At 48.4% G+C, this 19,994-nt stretch overlaps 1 protein-coding gene across 2 annotated transcripts in view; it reads left to right on the top strand.

Annotated features, from left to right (window-relative positions):
- Window positions 1-19,994, top strand: part of LOC135900994 (meso-2,3-butanediol dehydrogenase-like) — a 387,488-nt gene that overhangs the window by 346,206 nt on the left and 21,288 nt on the right. For both annotated transcript variants that reach the window (XM_065430620.2, XM_070533722.1), the window contains 2 exons: window positions 519-559; window positions 14,683-14,752. In XM_065430620.2, coding sequence (XP_065286692.2) covers window positions 519-559; window positions 14,683-14,752 — 111 coding nt within the window. The remainder of the gene's footprint in view (window positions 1-518; window positions 560-14,682; window positions 14,753-19,994) is intronic.

Raw genomic sequence — 19,994 nt, 5'->3', positions numbered from 1 at the left:
ATTCGCTGTGCTCAAAGCCATGTCCTATACCAGAGACATTGCGTTATTGGGTTGAATATTTGGTTCGGCAGCCTCAGTACATTTATATGTTCTCGTCACAGTGAATACTGTATACATGATATATATCAGGGTAAATACAGTAGTTTCATGGGGCCCACAAAAGCTATGGGAGGTGTCACCATCAATTGTTTGGCTGCGATTTTTTGTTTTTCATGATGGACGAATCGCAACAGACACAAATCAATGAAGTACAGCCAGCCACAAACGTTTACGGGCGATGGGATCTGAACAACGTTTAATTTCCCTGCAGCCTCTAAAAGGGGTCAGTAAAACCGAACATCAGAATGGTATTCACATATACTGGTAGAGACTGTAACAGTGAATACTAGGCTGTGTCGATATTCAGTTTTTTCGGAAATTTTGCGTTCTGTAAAATTTTGTGTTTGACTGTACAGCGCTCAAGACTGACTGGCATTATCGCTTAATAGTTCAGTTATTCAAGTTTACTTTTGTTTCAGGTAACATCGTGAACATTTCCACCGCCGGATCGTTGACTGCGGTGAGTAAAATATCAAGCTTTATCTGAGATCTCTGTCTCTACACTGTTAAGTAAATGTACACCGTTTTGGTTGTGTCTTGCCACACAACAATAATCGCCATCTGTCTTGCTTGCGTTTCCTTTGTTGAAAACGCTGCGCTCACTACTTTGAAGAATGCTATGGCATGCTGATAACGCACATGCCGTTAGAGTCTGGGAAGTACCGGGCTCGCAACGCTAAAGAAAGGAACTGCGGACAGGACAGGTGACGAGTATTTTTCTCTCCGGTGGAGTCTTCTTCCACGGTCTTTGAACGAGATGACAGTACGGGGATGTAGAGAAGGATGTTTGGCGCGACCAGTGTATATTGTGCTATTATAAAGCTTTGAGGATTCTAAATTGGCTATATTTATCTTCAAGTATTAAGAGGGCTACCATGCACACACCAGCAATGACCACGAACGTATAACGTTTAATGTTATTAGCGATAATTAAATGAATATCGGCAATAATCTCATCCGTTCTAACGAGTAGCTGCATGCTGCGCCCCTGTTCAATCAGTTAATCAATCAATCTACGGAACTTAATTTTCAGCAATTCAAAAAGAAACACAAAAATATTTGGATCGATAGCCTAACGTGGCTAGCTGCCGGGCCAATACGATATATTGCAATAAAAGATGCAGAAATCCACTGGAGTATGCGTAAGCGTACCCCCAAATCTAGTAGGTCAATCCCCAACTTTCAAGCAGGCCCACTCCCAAACTTAACATGGCCCACCTCCCAATTTAAGTTGGCCCACCCTGACAGATCAGCTGGCCCACCCCGAACTGCAAGGTGACACACATTCCAAATTTCAAGTTAGCCAACCCCTAAATTTCAAGTTAGCGAACTCCCAAATTTTATGATGCCACCCCCCCCCCCCCCCAATTTAAGTCGGCTCACACCCCAATTTCAAGTCGGCCCACCCGTACCAAAAGCTTCCACACGCATTTTCTAAGGTACCCTAAGTATGGGTATTCCTTTTGTTTCTTTTGGTTTAAATTGTCCTTTATGGCCTATGAGACTGCCAATCATCTACAATCACACTATTCTTGCTATTAAACGTCTTAACATTTCAAATTAAGCAATTTTGTGCATGTACACGTCATTACACTTCTCGCGTGACGGAGTTGGGGCACTCGACAAAGAATGCTTATGCATTCAAATGCACAGACCAGCAACGAAAACAATACTGCCATGTGGTGTGAAGAGCGAGCGCATAACCGATGAAGAAATAGAGGTCCTACGTTCTGTTTTCCAAGGCCCCGCGCGCCTATCCTAGATGACAACGCCTTTATTAAAAAAAATTGGAGGTCGCTGAAGCTTCGCCTTCAAGAGTGGAACGCGATGGCATTCAAAGATGCCCGACTACTTTTCACGCTTTCCAGCAATTGCAGCCTATGTATCTGTACTGTTTTCCTGAAAACGCTGGCGGCTAAAGCTATGCCTGCTGTGTGGTTCTTTTTTTGATGACGTTGCAAGGAACCTAGTGGGCTGCGTCAGTCATACGAAGACAGACCTCTTACGGCAGCTGGAAAACTTTATCACGTTAAAAGGGGCTTGTGTTTGACTTTCTGCGTAACAGAATAATTTTTTCTCGTATGTTCAAATTACAATCCGACGCTGCCATGTCTGTACGTTTTGGGTAAGTCGTGCTTTACGAATTTTCTGACGCAGTTTGCTTTGATAAATTCAATTAGTCCAGTAGTGCCTCTGCACCACGCGGAGGGTCTGCGTATATCGAGATGCGTGCTTCGAGATGATTTTCTCGGCCGGAGACGCCGGCGCCGACACCCGCATTTTCGGCGGCCCTTAATACTATCGCGTTGAAACGCATCTTGTTACCAGCACGCGACAACTTTGCTGGAGGTGCTGCGTAACGTTGTAGTCCATGCGTCCACACACCAAAGGCCGCACAGCAGCCGAAACACCAGCGTTATGCCTGTGGACAATCAAGTTCGTCGGGGAAGTTCACGCCTACAAGGCTTGCCGCCCGTGTCAGAACAACTTCCTGCAGAAGCAGCTACAAAACCTCGAACAGTTATAGAAGGCCCTACATCTACCCAATACAACTTACAATAAAGTTGTATTGTATGTACTGTATGTAATGTACCGCAATCTTTCCGCGGTGATATGTTATAGGATGTGGAGGACGGAGTAGGGCATCTTACTGGGCTAGTCGGCTTATACTCAATAATTTGGTACTATAAAGCTTACTGGCCTTTGCGAAAAATGTTAATAGAGAGACGGCGACAAGCGGAGCACAAACTTGCGACAGTTTATTTTGCTTAATGTATTGATGAGTGTATAAAAGTATGCAATCTGCAATATACTAACAAAACTTCGAACCGTCTCTCTGGAGGAAATAGGGCAACATGCGTGTCGAGGGTGCACGACGTACCTCGTTTCTCATAATAAAAACTCTAATAGATTACCGGCCACTGCATCCCTACTTCTATCCAGAACTCTTATTTTCTCTGGACGTGGCTCACGCTACAGTGTACAGCACTAGAAAGGCAAATGCGCTCCATCATTACTTTTTTGACATTTGTTATCTTTGAGACAATGATGTGAATTTGTCGATTGTAAGTGAAAAATCCAGCGACAAGCTCTCAGATAAGTTATGATGCCTTCGAACGGAACGCATATTCGTGCAACCGTTGGCGGCATCGTTATTCCGCTGGCCCTTTGCACGGCGAGAGCCTAATTTGTGCGTCCACATTGGTTGCCACTTGTCTCATTTTCCGCGACTGTTCTCGCGAACACATCCTCGGCATCGATGTTGTGGACGAATACGGCCCGATAATTAAATTCTGCGAGCGCACCGTAGCTTATCGACGACACTACCTACAGGATGAGATGAAGACGGCAGCTGCAAAACTGAGCCACGTGTATTTGATGACACAGTGAATTTATCTCCACGACCGCTCTGGTTGAGGTCGCACGTGATGGCTTGCGGAATGGTGAATCGGTTGCCGAAAGGAACCTGTCATTTTAGTTGCAACATTGTGTGTGTGATGCCGGAAGTCTGATGCAAATTCGTGACGAACGCAAACAGATACTTGGTGCAATTTTTAATTGCGAACATCAGCACTTTTTCCACGTCACGGCCGATGTCCAAAAAGCTACTGTTACCGAAATCACTGAATGCTTCGCATTTTGGAAAGTTGTTGTTGTGTTGTGTTGTGTTTTATGGCACATAGGCGACTAAGGCCATCATGCGCCTCGCTCGAGGTATAGGAGATTTTTCCGTGTAATTTTATAAAAATGTAAATTATCGTCGGTGGTGTTGAGTGCTTAAATAGTTAGAGTTGCCTCATGATGAAGTAAGAAAAAGATTATAACAATGGGTACTCATAAAAACTTTTAAAGGGGGTCGGTAACCTCAGCGGCCATCCTTGCCAGGGCAAAGATCTCGAGGCTCCTAACCAATCGAATAAAGTCCTCAGCCTTTTTCTCAGGAATGAGAAATGGCTGTGGTGTATGAGGTGAAGTACTGCGTGATGATTTACATATTTTTAAGAAAACCAGCTTCTGTTAAAAATCTAAAAACGTTAGACATATCCACAATGGCATTATCACTCAAGAGCAGTGCTGGGTGAAAAGGGATGCATTGGTTATAAATTTTGGAAAGTAGTACTTACTGTCGCTTTCTTCGGTAGCAGTGACGCCAACCTGATCTTTTGTACTCACGCAACTTGGGGCTACCTGAGCTTCTCATGGAAATACAATCGTTGTTTGCGTCTTTTTGTAAGGTTCGCTAAACGCCTCTCTTCAAACACCGAATCATCACCGATGCCGAAACACGCCCTATACGACTACAGCCTTATCGTGTTCCCGTCAAAGACCGCGAGTCTATTAAAGCGAACGTTAAGGGGATGCTTGATGTTGCTGCCATCGAACCTTCAAGGTGTCGTTTCTCTTCCCCGGTCGTATTGGCGAATAAAAAACACGCAGTGCTGCTCTTAACCGTCGTCTTCGAAGAGCTAAATAATAACACAACAAAGAAGCCTCTATTGACCGGTTGCGGCATGTTAAATATTTTTCGTGCATCGACTTAAATATAGGTTATTGGTAGACAGACGTAGATGAGAAAGACCACTAGAAAACTGCGTTTGTGACTCAGGATGATGTTTAAGAATTTCGACTGCTCCCTTGTGTCTTGTGTTACGCTCCAGGCACATTCTAACGAAAAATGGATACCGTTCTCGCTGGATTGAAATCGCGAACGTACCTCCTACAGCTCAGCGGCGTGGCTGTCTTCAAGGACAGTTTCGAGGTACATCTGAAGCATCTAAGAATAGTCTTAGATGCCATCTGCTTGGCTGATCCCCGCTGAAGCTTCAAAGGTGTAATTCAACCTATGAGGAGCTCAAGTTTCTTAGTCGCGTCTTGAATGCCACCGTCCCACTTTTACCGTTCCAACAGACAAAAAAGCTATCCGAAGTTTCCTGCGCCAGTGTGCATAATATCCATCATTCATAGCCAACTTTTCGAATATTGCCCAAGGAACTATTCGACTCACTCGAGACGACTCAGCGTTCGTCTGGACCACTGAGAGAGAGAGCGTCTGGAGGCCGCAGCTGTTTTCCGCCACTTGGATGAACAGGGCAACAGGCCAGCAATGGCGGACTTGGCGCTGTTCTTGTCCCGCGACATGACGATGGTGAGCCCACGCCGTTTACACTGTCTCGCTGTCCGAACCTAACTATTTCACTTCAAAAAAAGTGCACCTCGCCGTGGTGTGGACAACGGAAAATTTTGGGCTTTACTTATACGGCTGTACTTTCCAAGTGGTGACTGGTCGGCCCTCGTTAGCCTGTTTGGGGAATATCAAGGACCCACCTGGCTGTCTCAGTCGGTTGGGTCTGCGGTAGCAGAAATTTGACCGAACCAATCACAAACCCGTCATCACGAACACGCCGACACGCTTTCGGGCGTCCCCGTGGAAGCGACCACTGCAGGCACAGAACAAAGTGGGTTTCTCTTAGCCGTTAACACCTTAGACCTCGTGGCAGAGCAGCGAACTAACAATTCATTACAGCCCATAACTGATCACCTAGAGGGCCGCCCAGCGTGACTTCCTAGACAAATTTCTCGCGGACAGTGCTCGTTATGTCTGAGAAGGGGCACTTCTTTCTCACCCTGTTAAGAGCTTCTTTTGCGGTCGTACCCAACCACCTCCGCAATGACAACACTCTTTTCGCGTGCCATGAACGGCCCACGTCGGAACGTCTGCGGTTCTCGCGGTCCGTCGCCCCGCTACCCAAGTGGTACTGCTGCTCCCGAACGCTGGCTAGTGCATAGCTCTAAGCCAAAGGTTGACGCAACGTTCCTCATCCCAAATCGCCCAACTGAAGATACCCTTCGATCTCATGGGGATGGGAGCATCTGGAACCACACTCGCTGTGTTCACGGGAAACGAACGAATTATAGTCGCAACGGACAAACTGATTCGTTATGTCGACACACGGGAGGCGCGTTGAACATGCCGCGGAGCGGCTCGGCGATCAGCTGTTATCGCAGTGCATACGCACATGTGCACACCAAGCCGACCTTTTTCTTTCCTCATTTGTTGAGGGCACAAAATCAACGAAACTTTTTCAATGCACACATAATGTGTTACAGCAGGCTGCCGGCCAGCCAGGCCATCGCCCGGTGTACTCTCAGCCAGCGGTTGTGATGGTTCTGGTGCGAGATAAGATGTGCTCTATTTCCACTCTCACCACGCCAGAGCACGGTCAACGCCGCCTGTTACGCTAGGTGCGCGGTGACGCTAGACTGTAGAGTGTCCTCTTTGCGCCGGTGTAGGGCAAGTGCGCAGCGCCGTGGCGTGCGCCCACATAACTCCGGCTGTTTCCGCACCTTTACTTTTTCAGCAGGACGCACCCTCCGATGTCTTTGAACTTGGCGGGCTTGACCATTTGCAAGCAGATTTAGTGCCCCCGTGCGCGCTTCATATAATGCGTATGAGGGACGTTCCGAAAGTAAGTTTCGTCATTTTTTTAAACAGAAGATGACACACTAGGTGAAACAAGCAATCGCCATAACTATCCAGCCCATTGCTGGTTCAACGACGGAAGGAGCGTCAGCGGAGGAGGAATGACGCATGCTCAGAATGCCGAAGAAGAAAGAGTAGCAGCATAGCAGCAGACCGGCGGTGCCGGCGGTTATTCGAACCCAAATAGCGATGGCATACAGACGTGTGATGACCAAGTGGTCGCGAATGGAAGTGCGTGCTGTTATCCGGTATGATTGGGCACGCGGGACTAGTGTGTCCGTCATCCAGAGAGAGAGAGAGAGACAACTTTACTGGTCCATTATGAAATGAAACGCGTTAAGCGTCTGATGGGGTGGCTCCCTCTTCGCGGGCTCCATATGCTTCCAGGGCCGCCTGACCCCTGTGGATCAGTCGGAGCTGGTCTTCCAGGGCGGGGCTGGACAGCATGATCTCCCATCGCTCGTAAAGGGTAATAATAGCAGGGGGGTTAGTTATGGGTATAGGTGGGGTCTATGGAAAAATTGCACTCTCCTATGACTTGCCGAAGGGTGCCTAATGCATTGTAGTGAGGACATGTGTTCTTGTATTTCTCTGGGTATATTCTGGAGGCAGAGGTGAGGAAAGGATCCTGCTTGGATTTGCCTGAATATTGTTTGTTCGGCTCTGGTCAAGGAGTGGTGCGGGTGCGGGGATGTCTTCCTGCCGTCCCTGTAATATTTGGCTATATCTCTGTTAATTGTGATGGGTTGCCATCCCCTTGCCTCCTCCTCGTCGGCCCGAGAGGTTAGCGCTCGGGCCTGTTGATAAGCATATACATTGCCCTCAACTGAGGAGTGAGCCGGGACCCAAACTAGTTCGATTGTTTTTTCCGAGGCATAGCTTTACCAAGGATATTTTGTGCCGCAAGGGACACCAAGCCAGATCTGTAGTTTTTGTATGCAGCTTGTGAGTCCGTGACGATCTTGGTGACGTTAGGTTGCAGGAGTGCGAGAGCTATCGCTGCTTCTTCTGCTTCCTCACAAGACGGAGTGTAGATTGATGCGCAGATGACCAGCTTTTCTAGCCCGGTGACGACGACTGTTGCCCTCGTGGAGCGTTTGGATAGAGAGGCGTCTGTATATAGAACAGCGCCGTCTTCCTCCAGAGTCCTGGATATGGCCCTTGCCCGGGCGTGGCATCGTCGGGCGTGCCTTGTGGGGTTCGTGTTGCGTGGTAGTGGTTTGCATTCCAGCTACTCACTCAACTGTTCGGGTAATTGGTCGTGGCGGGTGTAGTGCGATTCTTGCATCCTAGCTTGCGGAGGACGCTTCTGCCCGCCTTGGTTTGGCTAAGGCGTACCCTTTGATTGGATAGGTGGGCTTCTGCGAGCTCGGCTACTGTTTTGTGGACTCCCATTTGAAGTAATTTTGTCGTAGATGAATTTATGGGAATACCCAGGGCCTGCTTCGTGGCTTTCATGATTATTGCCTCAAGTTGTAAGACGTCCTTCTTGAGGAGCTGCAAGTACGGCGCTGCGTAGACGATTCGTGAGATAACAAAGGCCTGAACGAGGCGCAAGGTGTCCGATTCCTTCAGACCTCTTCGCCTGTTGGCCACTCGTCTGATCATGTTCAAGATTTGGTCTGACGTGAGCTTGAGTTTTCTAATCATGGCTGTTGCCTTGCCGTCTGCCTGGATCAGGAGTCCCAGGATCCTGAGTTGGGTTACCGGGAGGATCCGGTTCCCTTCCAAAGTGACTTCTGTTTTCTGCTTATGTCCTTGATGCACGTGGACTGACAATGGTCAGCTCCGATTTTTGAGGCGAACAGCAAAGGCCGCATGTCTTCACGAAGCTGTTGATCGTGTCAGCCGCTTTTTGGAGCGTGTTTTCCATCGAGCCATCCGACCCTGCCCTCGCAGTCGAGAGGGTGATGTCGTTGGCATATAATGCATGGCCGAGACCATCTATTGATTCGAGAAGCTTGGGCAACGGTAGGAGAGCCATGTTAAATAGGAGGGGGGAAAGGACCGAACCTTGCGGCGTTCCTCTATCCCCCAGGGAGATCGGTTGGGATGTCTCCACTCCTATTCTGATCCTTGCCGTTCGGTTATGAAGAAAGTCTCGGATGTAGTTGTGCGTTTTCACTCCACAACCCGTGTTGCGCAGGTTGCCGATGACAATTTCATGTGTGACGTTATCAAAGGCACCTGTGAGGTGCAGCGCTAGTATCGCTCGCGGCGCCTGCTTCGTTGCCCGCTTAATTACCAGTTCGTTGAGTTGTACGAGAACATCCTGGGTGCCCAGGTTTTGCCTAAAGCCATACATTGTGTCTGGCATCTGATCGGTGGCATCAAGATGTCGCTGCAACCTCTTAAGTACCATACGTTCCATGACCTTCCTCACGCAGGACGTGAGGGATATGGGCCGCATGTTGTCGATGTGAGGTGTCTTCCCAGGTTTGTGTAAAATGCGGACTTCTGCCTCTTTCCATTCGTGTGGAAGTTTGCCAGACTCCCAGACCCGGTTCATATACTCGAGCAGATGTGTGCGGGCCTTGTGCTCGAGGTTGTTAAGTAACTTGTAGGTAATGGTATCGGGTCCCGGCGCGCTGCCCCTGTTGCTCGCGGAGATTGCCGAGATCAACTCGGTGTCGGTGAATGGCTTGTCTAACGCTTCATTGGTATGTCCTGCGTAGTCGGGAGGTGCAATATCACCCTTCTCCGTTTTCTAGTACTTGGCCTTCACGTCGTTGATGAGTTTGTCGGCACCCCCAGTATAGTTGTTGAGGGTGCGCGTGAGGCTTAGATTTGTGGCGCTCTTGCTGCCGAGAGGATAGATCAGGTGACGAAGGAGGCACCACGTGTTCCTAGTAGAAAGGGTGCCCTGCAGTCCATCACACAAGCCCAGCCAGTTCTCTCTGCACAGCTTGGATGCGTATTCAGCGGCTTGCTTGTTGAGATCATGGATGCGTTTGCGAAGTTTATTGTTGTTTCGTTGTTTCTTCCAGCGTCTGGTGAGGCTGTGCCGTGCTTCCCAAAGGTGGGCAAGCTTTGCGTCCACACGGTGTCTGCAGTGTGGTCGCAATTTTCTGGGTGTATGTTTCTACCAGCTCGGGTTGTTCCTTAGCCCATTCCCCATACGGTTTGGTGCTGTTCGTGTCCTCGTCTTCATCGGCTGCTTGCATTTAGCGAAGTTTGTCCCAGTCAGTTATCTTTGTTGTTCCCATTCGGGCCTTGAACGCGGGCCGCCTGATCGTAATAGAGAGGATATCATGGTCTGACCCCTGGTTCACGCTTGTGTTCTGCCACGACACGTCCAAGGTTCCATTCAGCAGGGCAAGGTCTGGAGTGGTGTCCCGGGTCGTACTTGTGCCCATGCGGGTGGGAGTGTCTGGATCGTTGAGTAGGGCTAGGCTGTGCTGATTCATGAGGTTTGCCAGCACCCTGCCTCTCTTGGAGCAAAATTTGTAGCCCCATATTGTGTGAGGCGCGTTGAAATCTCCTAATATCAATAGGGGTCGGCTGCTCGCCTCTCCCTTGCTGTCGAGTAACGTGCCCTCTATGTCGAGGTTCTTCTTGGAGGGCCGACAGTATGCGTTGAGTAAAAAGATGTTGTCTTTGCTTCCTATGCCTCTGCTGTGAATTTCCAAGAGAACGTGCTCACACCCTCTCTGCCTGGTAATGTGCTACGTTGCAGCTATCTTGCTTCGGACTAGGATCGCTGTGCTTTTCTCCCTGGGATCGGTGTATGTGACGTACCCAGCGAGTTTGGGTCGCGAATTCGTTTCTTGTATTGCAAGGATATCCGGTTTGTGTTCCGCATTATCCATGTATTGCTGTAGCTCGCCTATTTCGTCTTTAATTCCTCGACAGTTCCATTGGGCTAAGGTCGTTGTATCTTCCTTCCTATTTTTACGCTTGGCCGCCATCTCGGCTCAGGTTGGTAGTCGTGAGACTACTCCCCATGCAAGGTTTCCCATATGGGGCTTCCTTTTTAGCTTATTGAGTGGTTAGTATGAGCTAGTTGACATTAGCTTCAAGCGCGACGAACTTGGCCATCTTGGACGTTACCAAGCCGATCTGGCTGGCAAGCTGTGTGACCATCTCGGTGAGGGCTTGACTGGGCTTGGCCCACGCCGGTTCCTCAGACGGACTCGATTCAATTCTCTCTGCCTCCATTGCTGTTACCGGGGGCGTCCCCCTTGGAAATTTTGCGTTTTCTGACATCCTCGCTGCATTTAGATTTTTCTAATGCCTCCATGCGCGTAAGAAGCGCTCTGATTTACTCATTTTGCTTAACTACAAGCGCTTTGAGTTGCATGCATTCCTCACAATCTTCCTTGGGAGTTTTGGGAAGGGTAAGGAAATCTTTGTTGCTAAGAGCGACAGGAGATCTAACTGCCCAGCCCACCAGTTTAGCGGCGTTCCTCGACGGCGTCTGGCTCCGGGTCTTCGACCTTGAGCGCGACTCCCGGCGGCACCCGCTGCAGCTGCTCCCGGCCACGTCACCCGGCGACGACGCTCTCGAGCCCGACTTTGAGGCGCAGCTGCTGCTTCACTCTCGTCCGCCTTCACGGGAAAGAGAGTGATTCCGGTACCCTGACGTAGCTGCTCCCTCCCGACGTGGCGGTTTGGAGGCTTTTGCAGACGTGTGGATGGTATCTTTCCGCTCCCACCGGCGTTTCCGTACCACGTACGGGATCTTGAAGCGAGCTCTGCACACCTTGTCTGCGGTCAAATGTTCGCCTCCACAGAGGTCACACATGGGGGTACACTTGTGCTGTTCACCGGAATTACGAGCACCACATCCCCGGCATATCCGTTCTGCTGGATTAGGGCAAACATCCATGCGGTGACCCAGGCGACCGCACGGATAGCAGATATCTATCTGTTTTCTGTATAACGAGCATTTGGCGAGCAGGCCCTCGTAACGAACGTAGTTCGGCAGTTTGGGTCCATTGAAGGCGATCACCACAGACGTCGTACGACGTTAGCGATGCAGTTGGCCTCTACAGCAGTGGGATTATATTCCTTGACGATGCTTTCGTTGATTTCTTGAGCCGTGTCTCTGAGGGGGACGCCTCGTATGACCCCGTGCTCATTTCCTTGGACGACAATTTTTGCGACTCCCACGTACCGGCTAGCATTTTCTTTCTTTGAAGTACTGATGACAACAATGTTTTGCTGGTAATATGGGCATATCACGTCCCGGATCCATTCTTCTTTAGTGACTCCCGCCGCAGGATAAATGGCCCGGCCAACTTCCATATGGCCGACCTTGCTGATATTCAGAACCCTGCGTGGTCTCAACACGATCTTGGTATCGTCTCGGGGCAATACAGGCATGCGCGCTCTCTTGATTAACTTATCTTTGGCGTTCCCGGGTCCATGACCGGCACCACAGGGTTTTGATTGAAGTTCATTGGGTAGACCTAGGTCTCGCTGACGTGGTCGGCACTTGTGTTCACCGGCGATGCGCCAGCCCAGGGTCCTGGTGACTTCTTCGGGGTGAATATACTCCCCCTCTATTTCAGCACTCATGGGAGTGGCCATGATGCAGGTACACGTCGGAATAATGTGCGTTCCAGCAGCGTCCGCCCGTCGGCCGAGGTGGCGGCTGCGGCGGCTAGGCCAAGCGGTCGGCGCAGCAAGCCTAGGCTTAGTGACGACTCGCCTTGGGTGGGCACACAATTGTCCTTAATGTCCCTAAAAATGGTCCCCTACCTCAAAGGCAGGTATCCTCGTGGTCTTGATGACTACACGAAATACTTGGTGCAAGGATGTTTGGAGCACAAGGTGATAATCCAGCACAGTCATCGAAAAACTGCGAAGCCGATGGGAAGCGCGTCCCACCGGTTATATGCTTTCTTCTTCTTCCTTGAGTGTGTACAGATTGCCTATGATGAAGACTTCACGGTGCCATGGTGTACTGTTTCTGGCAATACAGTTACCGCGTGAAAAGTGATTGACGAAACTCAATTTCGGATCGTCTCCCGTACATACTCTGTGCATACACTTGCACTGAGAGATTTTTATTTAGCCGACCGTGCACCACTCTAATTATTAGAAATCGCGTTGCACGATATGAGTCGGGCATGTGCTGCTGCCAGCTGCATCTCGACACGTGTAATATTATGGCGAAGCGGCCAAGGTGGATGGCGCGCCGCGGCCACTCCGCCGTTTCTAAAAAAATATGGTTGTGGTCGCCTGCATCAACGATCTCCATCAAGCAAACCAGTGGTGCAATGTGCTAAGCGCGTAAACGACCAAGCAATTGCGTACGAAAGAATATGCATTTTTTTTCTAAACTGATAATGACCGTGATTTATGGTGCACGCCGCACGTGCCACACATGAAGAGGCAGACAGGCCTACTCAATATCTTTAAATACAGTAAAAGCTCGTTAATTCGAACCGCAAGGGGAAGCCGCTTCAGTTCGAATTAACGAAAGTTCGAACTAACGAAAGTGAAGGAGAGCAACAGTACACTGCGATTTGGAAGCAGTAGGGCATGTCAGAAATTTGGCGAGGCAAAAAGTGATGGCGTGTGCCGCGGGCACACGCCATCTTCGAGTCGAAGCTCTGGGTCCGACTGTGCCACACCACCGATGTCCAATGAAACGAACGTTAGCCGAGGCTTAACACCATCACAATGAATCGCGACGGCCGATGCCTCCTAAGCTGAAAACAGAGGTGCACAACCGATGAAGACTGCCGAGACAAAGACGCTGAACATGTGAAGGTGGCGAAGGCCCTGATTCGTTGGTTCTTGATTGCAAGCGCAGCTGCGACGTACTTGATTCGCTGTGTATTGGCGCTTGCCGTGCCATCTCCACACAACATTAGCAGCTGTACAAGATTTGCGAAGCCTCCGATATTCGCAGCGGGCAAGAAGTCTCGGAGGTTACGTAGAACAGAGAGGCAGCAGCCGCCGCTGCCTTCTGGCTGACCCCGCGTTGGTTAGATTTTTTTCCGATTTTGCATTCTCTCGCAGTTCTCTCCGTTTCGGAGGCAATACAGCCTTGTGTGTAGGCAGTAGGCGCGTTTCTCTGGCCGTGTGCCAGGCGAGCGTAGTTCGAATTATCCGTGAGGGAACCTTCTCGTGTTCGAATTAACGGACTTCTTTATACATAGACTTCTGTGGAGCTTGGCCGGACCAAATCGTACAGTTCGAATTATCCATAAATTCGAATTATAGAAGTTCGAATTAACGAGCTTTCACTGTATTTGTAGAAACGTTGTGCGATGCATCGCTGCATAGGATGCAACGGCTATGTAATTTACCATTCATCGGCTTTTGTGTGCACAGCGTGCCCATGCTCGGTGGCACAACTAAGACGATGCTCCGCATCCTCCAAGGCCTAGCAGCTGAAGCTATATAGGCCTGCATTGTCACTCCTAAGTGCTTGTCCGCAGGGAAGGATACCGCGTCATTCCTTGGTATATGTCTACTGCAACTATTAGCGCCATAGCGCGCGGCCACGCAATCGCAACATGCATTCTGGTGGATTTTCTTATGTGCATGTCGTGCGAGTAGCGCCTCGCCTCTCGCTAGCTTATTAGAAGTACGCCGCTACTAAAATCTTTTGAATAAACATTTATTAGTTGATGATCCCTTGAGAATGTAATTTAAAGGTGCACAGCACTGTTTCGTATCTTGAAGAAACAATTTCATTGCTTGTGTTTTGATAGGATGCAGCGAACGTTAATTATCGTTAAGGCAAATTGCATGCGCCTGATCGCGTCATTGAAACATTTTCTATCCTCTAGCTTTTCCTGTACCCACGCTAGGAAGACTGATGCATATGATGTTAAAGAAAGTCGCATAGTTCTCTGCCTGCACTGCTTTTGCAAGCTGCAGGTAGACGTTGCGCGGCATCTGATAGCCGCTGCTTTCACCTCGTCGCTGTTATTGCATATGGAGTTATGCGTAACGTCAACTACTGCTACGGCTAATGCAGCGACCAGTACTATGTTTACCAATGTGCTACATGGTGCTACTGGTGACCACCACATCTATTATTTCTACTATTCTGACAAATGAACCTACTTTAACTACAGCGGCTGTGTAGCTAATAATTGACATCTTTGAGTAAACGACATCCTTTCCACTTCTACCGCCAGGTTCAGATGGCCGTGCCTTACGTAATCAGCAAAGCGGCGCTGGACCACATGACACGATGCGCCGCACTAGGTGAGTGCGCTGTAGATGCTGTGACAAACGCAGCAGATCAATTACTGTAGTTAGCGAAGGGCCAAATGTAGCGAACCAACCGCAACACGCTCAGGGCCCGGGAGGCGGTGTTACTATACTTCGTCTCATAGTCTACTTACAGTAGAGTGAAAGCTGCGGGCCGCGTCACCAATCGGAGGAGCCAACATGCAGATATGACGAGTCCGTGGTGCGACCACCGGCGTTGTAATCCTCGCCTGTGTATGTTACAATAACACGTTTTGGTTAACTTAAAATACATGCACGCCATTTATCACTCTAGGCCTCCCTATATATAATTACACTAAATTTAGCTCATTAAAATGTGTTGCTTTATGGAAGTTCTTTGCCACTGTTAGAGAAAAGGCATATATACACATATAATGACCATATAGAACCAGCAGTCAAGAGAGAGAGAAAAGGATGCAGGAAGGCAAAAGGCAGGAAAGTTAACCAGAGGCAGTTTCATTTGGCTACCCTGCACAGGGGTAAAGGTGAAGGGGGATAAAAAGAGAAAGAGAGCGGAAGGGGCAGAAAGAAAGAAATAGAGACGAGCATGACCAAACTGCGTACACTACAGAGTGGTGGGGGGCGGCGTTCTTACAGTCTACCATGAAGCCTCGCAGACGGCAGGAACCTTAATAACGCGAGTAAGACATTTAGCGTGGATGTTCTGAGGCAGTACTGAGCTAAAGCTTTGAATTCTGATAATGGACGATTGCCCAACTGGTCCAGTACTCTGCACAGCACTTGCCTCTGAGCACTATATTGCGGGCAGACAGAGATAATACCTGCAAGAGACTCATCGATGTTGCATGTGGCGCACGTGGGGCTGTGGGCCATTCCAATTAGGAAAGCATACGAGTTCGTAAATGCAACGCCTATGCACAGACGGTACAGCATGGTGTGTTCACGTCGTGGTAACCCAGGCGTTAGGTGCACCCGTATGTCTGGAGACAACGAATGCAAACGACACATGGTGAAAGCGTTCGAGTCCCTCAGAGGTAAAGTACATTCACGGGACATCAGTCGCAGCCCAGCCGCAGCGTCTGTTCGCGAAACCGGAATCAAGACACGTTGACCACTTCCATGTGCAGATCGGGCGGCTTCGTCGGCGTGGCCATTCCCGCTGATTGTGCATTGTCCTGGAAGCCATTGAAAGATTATGGTGTGTCGTTTATCATGGCTGCGATGATACATGTGTCGAATTTCTGAGGCCAGTTGTTCATTGGGTCCGTGGCGCATTGGACTTTGTATGCACTCAAGGGCTGCCTTGGAGTCACTAAACACTGTCCATTGTTGTGGTGGTTTCTGATTATTGAAACCAAGTGCAGCACGTAGTGCCGAAAGTTCAGCACCCGTTGATGTGGTCACAAATGAAGTTTTTAATTTGATTTCTTCAGATTTTGCCGGGGTGATGACTGCAGCAGCTGAGCTGTTGAGTTTTACGGAACCATCTTTGCAGACAGGTTGTAGGAATCTGTGTACGTTGTGAATGTGTCGCAAAGTTGCTTGTTTCAAAGTTTGGAACGGTGCTCTAGCTTTCTTTCTTATTCCTGGAATTGTCAATTGCATTTGCGGCTGGTGCAGACAACACAATGGATCTGATAATCGTGTAGCAGGCGTAAATTCTGATGGCAAGCAGGACTGTTCTCCTACAACCCTCTTGGCAAAGGTTGAATGTGGCCTTTTTGCTGGCAAGCAAGCAAGATGGTGTGAGGGCACGAAGCCAAGGAAAGCATCGGAGATTAGCTGAAGTTCAAATTGAAGTGTATAAAACAATAAAAAAACTGTAAATGAAAGTGGGCTGAAAGTGAAGATCCAACCCACAACCTCCGCATTACGCGTGTGGTGCACTAACAATAGTGCTGCGGTGACGGCTATCAATCGGTCCACTAACCCTGGCAGTATTAGCCAGCGCCACTCAGAATCATGGTAGATGAATTGGAACATAATTTTTGTCGATGGCGTCACGTATCAAGTGAGCTTAGAAGACTGGGCACGTGGCTAATAAACCCTCGCTACCTAATGACATCAAGCTTGCAAGACCCTCGCTAGGAATGAAGAAAGGGAGCCGAGGGTTCGCTATTGTGAACCGTGATCATATATATATATATATATATATATATATATATATATAATTTTTACGTTTTCATGAGGGTAAACAGTGGATTTCGTGTTGTGCGGTTCGCAAAACACGATATCAACTGTTGACTGGGTGAACCTGTCAAGTCACTTGGCACTCAGCAGAATGATGGTGGTGAGCGTCGCAAATCAGAGCTGGGGGCGTGGGGGATTTTACGCACCACGAGTCGAAGGTTCCAGCGTTATCACTGCAGCGCACGTGCCTTCCGGAGAGTACTACACAATTTGCGTCGTGCATAAAACCGGATCACACCAGGTCCGGTGACAGAAAACAAGGGATAGAACCAGCAATAACATTACGGGAACTTTCTCTACGAAAGAGGCGTCTTGCGCTTAGCGATACATTCTAACAAAGATTGGCTCGTGAAGAACGTTCGCCGAATTCATAGAGACTTTCTATCCATTTTCATTTATGGGGTGACCATTTTTAAGCTTTCCCGATTTTTTAAAAGTCACCTGGCGCAGATAACATAATTTAATCCTTGAGCTGGATTATTCATAGTCGAACATTACTGCACAATAAATCTAAACCACATATTCAACCACATTGAATGTATCACGCTTCCTCCTGAATTCATTACCTTACGACATATATTGCAATTTACGAATTATAGCTGGTGAGCATGTGAGGCTTTTTGTAATTTTAATTTTTATTCAGAAAGACGGCCGTTTGGAGATATTCGCCATGAATCTCGCCGTAAAAATGCATTTGTTCGATTTACATTGTTGAAACAAGCTCTTTGGTACATTGGAGCACAAAACTAAGTGAGGTGCCATTGCGTTTCTACCCCACACTGTGGAAAATAAGATCTCAAAAGTTATGTCATGCTTGATTTTCATGTGTTTTCTTAAAAAAAAACTTAAGAAATTACCTAGTGTAATCTTGTGATTGCGCTCCCATGTTCAGTGATTATACCTTTAGATAAGAAAAAAATAGCACAAGCTTTTGCTTTTTGAGGCTCATAACACAAACGATTTAGCCGAAATTATGTGTCACTGCTCCATCGTTGTGTTTAATACTAGATAGTTTAATTATATGAACGTCGAGTCACTCCGCTGTATTTATTCAAAAGGAGATGTTCGCATGAGTTCAAAAAGCTATTGATTGCAGAATCGGCGGTGAATTGTTGCACTAAATTGCTGTGTGTTCTTGCTCAATCATCGTAGAACACCAGGCACGTAAAACGCCATTATGTTTTTTTGTGGACCAGGGGCTAAGAATTTATTTGTTGCGCTACAACTTGCCACTCACTCCATAAAATTAAGCATTGTTCAATATACATGTTTGCGTGGAAACCCTAGGTAGCGGTAGTGACGCCAGTTCTCTCGTAAAATATGTGCAAACACTGAAGACAGACAATTTCTGTCTCATAAGATGTGTTTTTTTTCTCCTTCTAACATCCGTGTTTGGCCACGTACATTCATTCAGGTTACTCAGCTGGTACGGGTCACTTACGACATAATTTTAGGCATTCGCGATATTCATCAGTTGCGATATTGGTTGCGACATTGGCGCGAGTTGTTTCCAAGACGATGTTCTAAAACCAAAGACAGCATTTTAGAGATGTACGGAGGGCGAATAAGCTTCCACGTCGTAAGTTGCTTTTTGCTAAGCGAAAAGCTATGTATGTGTATGCAAATTCACTGAGTGCTCGCCCTAGTTCCTGGCATGCCGTAGTGGAACGAAGTTACGCGGCCACGATGGGGAAAACGGTTATGGTCCCTCGATCGGTTCTTCAAGCCCAGAAAGTCATACTGCCGAATGTGTCATCGACCGAATGTCACAGCGTCATGCGGTAACCTGTAATATCAACACAATTTGCTAGACCTCGTTGTTCTACATGATGAAAAGAATCTGGAACGGCACTTGTCCATGATGCGGCAAGCGGTATAGTGGTCTGTATGAAATTATAAGGACGCCATGCACTTCCATACATTGAATGTAATATCGGCTTGTCGGCAATTTCACTAGGGCTGATTTGATCCACCCACCGCGGTTGATTATCGGCTTTGGTGTTGCACTGCTAAGAACGAGGTCGCGAAATTAAATCCCGGCCAAGGTGACCGCATTTCGATGGGGGGAAATGCAAATACATCCGTGTACATACATTTAGGCGCACGTTAGAGAGCCCCAGGTGACCAAAATTGGTCCGGAGTCCTCCACTATGGCCTGCCTCATAAGGATATCGTGGTTTTGGCACGTAAAAACCCTATAATTGTTTTATTTGATCCTTTAGTTGCCATAAATTATCCACCACGTCGCTCAGATTTAACGCCGTTTGCTTTTTCAAATGCGAATAGCGTTCTATGTCTATTTCAGATGTTTTGAGGCTGGCTGGCTGGCTGGCTGGCTGGCTGGCTGGCTGGCTGGCTGGCTGGCTGGCTTACGCCAACCCTCTTACGCCGACCCAGCGACCCAAGTGGTTACACGCTCGGGCCAGCTGGGATGTGCTTCTGGTCGTGATGCTGGCATATTCATTGCATTGCCGTCATTATACCTCTGTGATATCCTATTCGCGTCACACCGTCGTCGTCACGCCTTCTTCCCCGACCCAGTGGTTCAAGCTACCTGATAGCTCTGGCCACTAGATGTGGGCTCAAGGTAGTGACGCCATCTTGGTCGCAGCATAGCAGTTGTTCCAGCTATGTCATTCGACACTGGTCATGCCGTCATCTTCAAGCCATAGTCATCATGTATTCGTTGTCACACCGCCACAGTGATATCGGCATGGTCATTCAATCGTCTTCATTCCAGCTTCGTGATATGACTTTGTCATCCTCTCATCGTAACCCATCCTACACAGACTCAGTGGTCCGTGTTGTGTAATTTCTTAGTCCACATGGCTTGAGGCCGGCTTGGCCGGCATCTCATGAACGCGTAGTGCTTTGTTTTTTTTTGTTCTTTTTCATTTGTTTTTTTTGCTTGTTTGTCTTTCTTTGTTTTAGTATCCGCACCACTGACCGGAACCCGTGCATTGAGCCATTCTTTTCGTTGAAGTCCATTCTCTCTCTTAGGCCACAACGTACGTGTTTGATGTCGTGACGCCGTCCGGGTCATTGCATCGGCGTTATTCCAGGG

This window comes from Dermacentor albipictus, chromosome 2 (genome assembly GCF_038994185.2).
Source record: "Dermacentor albipictus isolate Rhodes 1998 colony chromosome 2, USDA_Dalb.pri_finalv2, whole genome shotgun sequence".
NCBI lineage: Eukaryota > Metazoa > Arthropoda > Arachnida > Ixodida > Ixodidae > Dermacentor > Dermacentor albipictus.
Note: the sequence above shows the minus strand (reverse complement) of the source record. Positions and strands in the feature narration are given on the sequence as shown.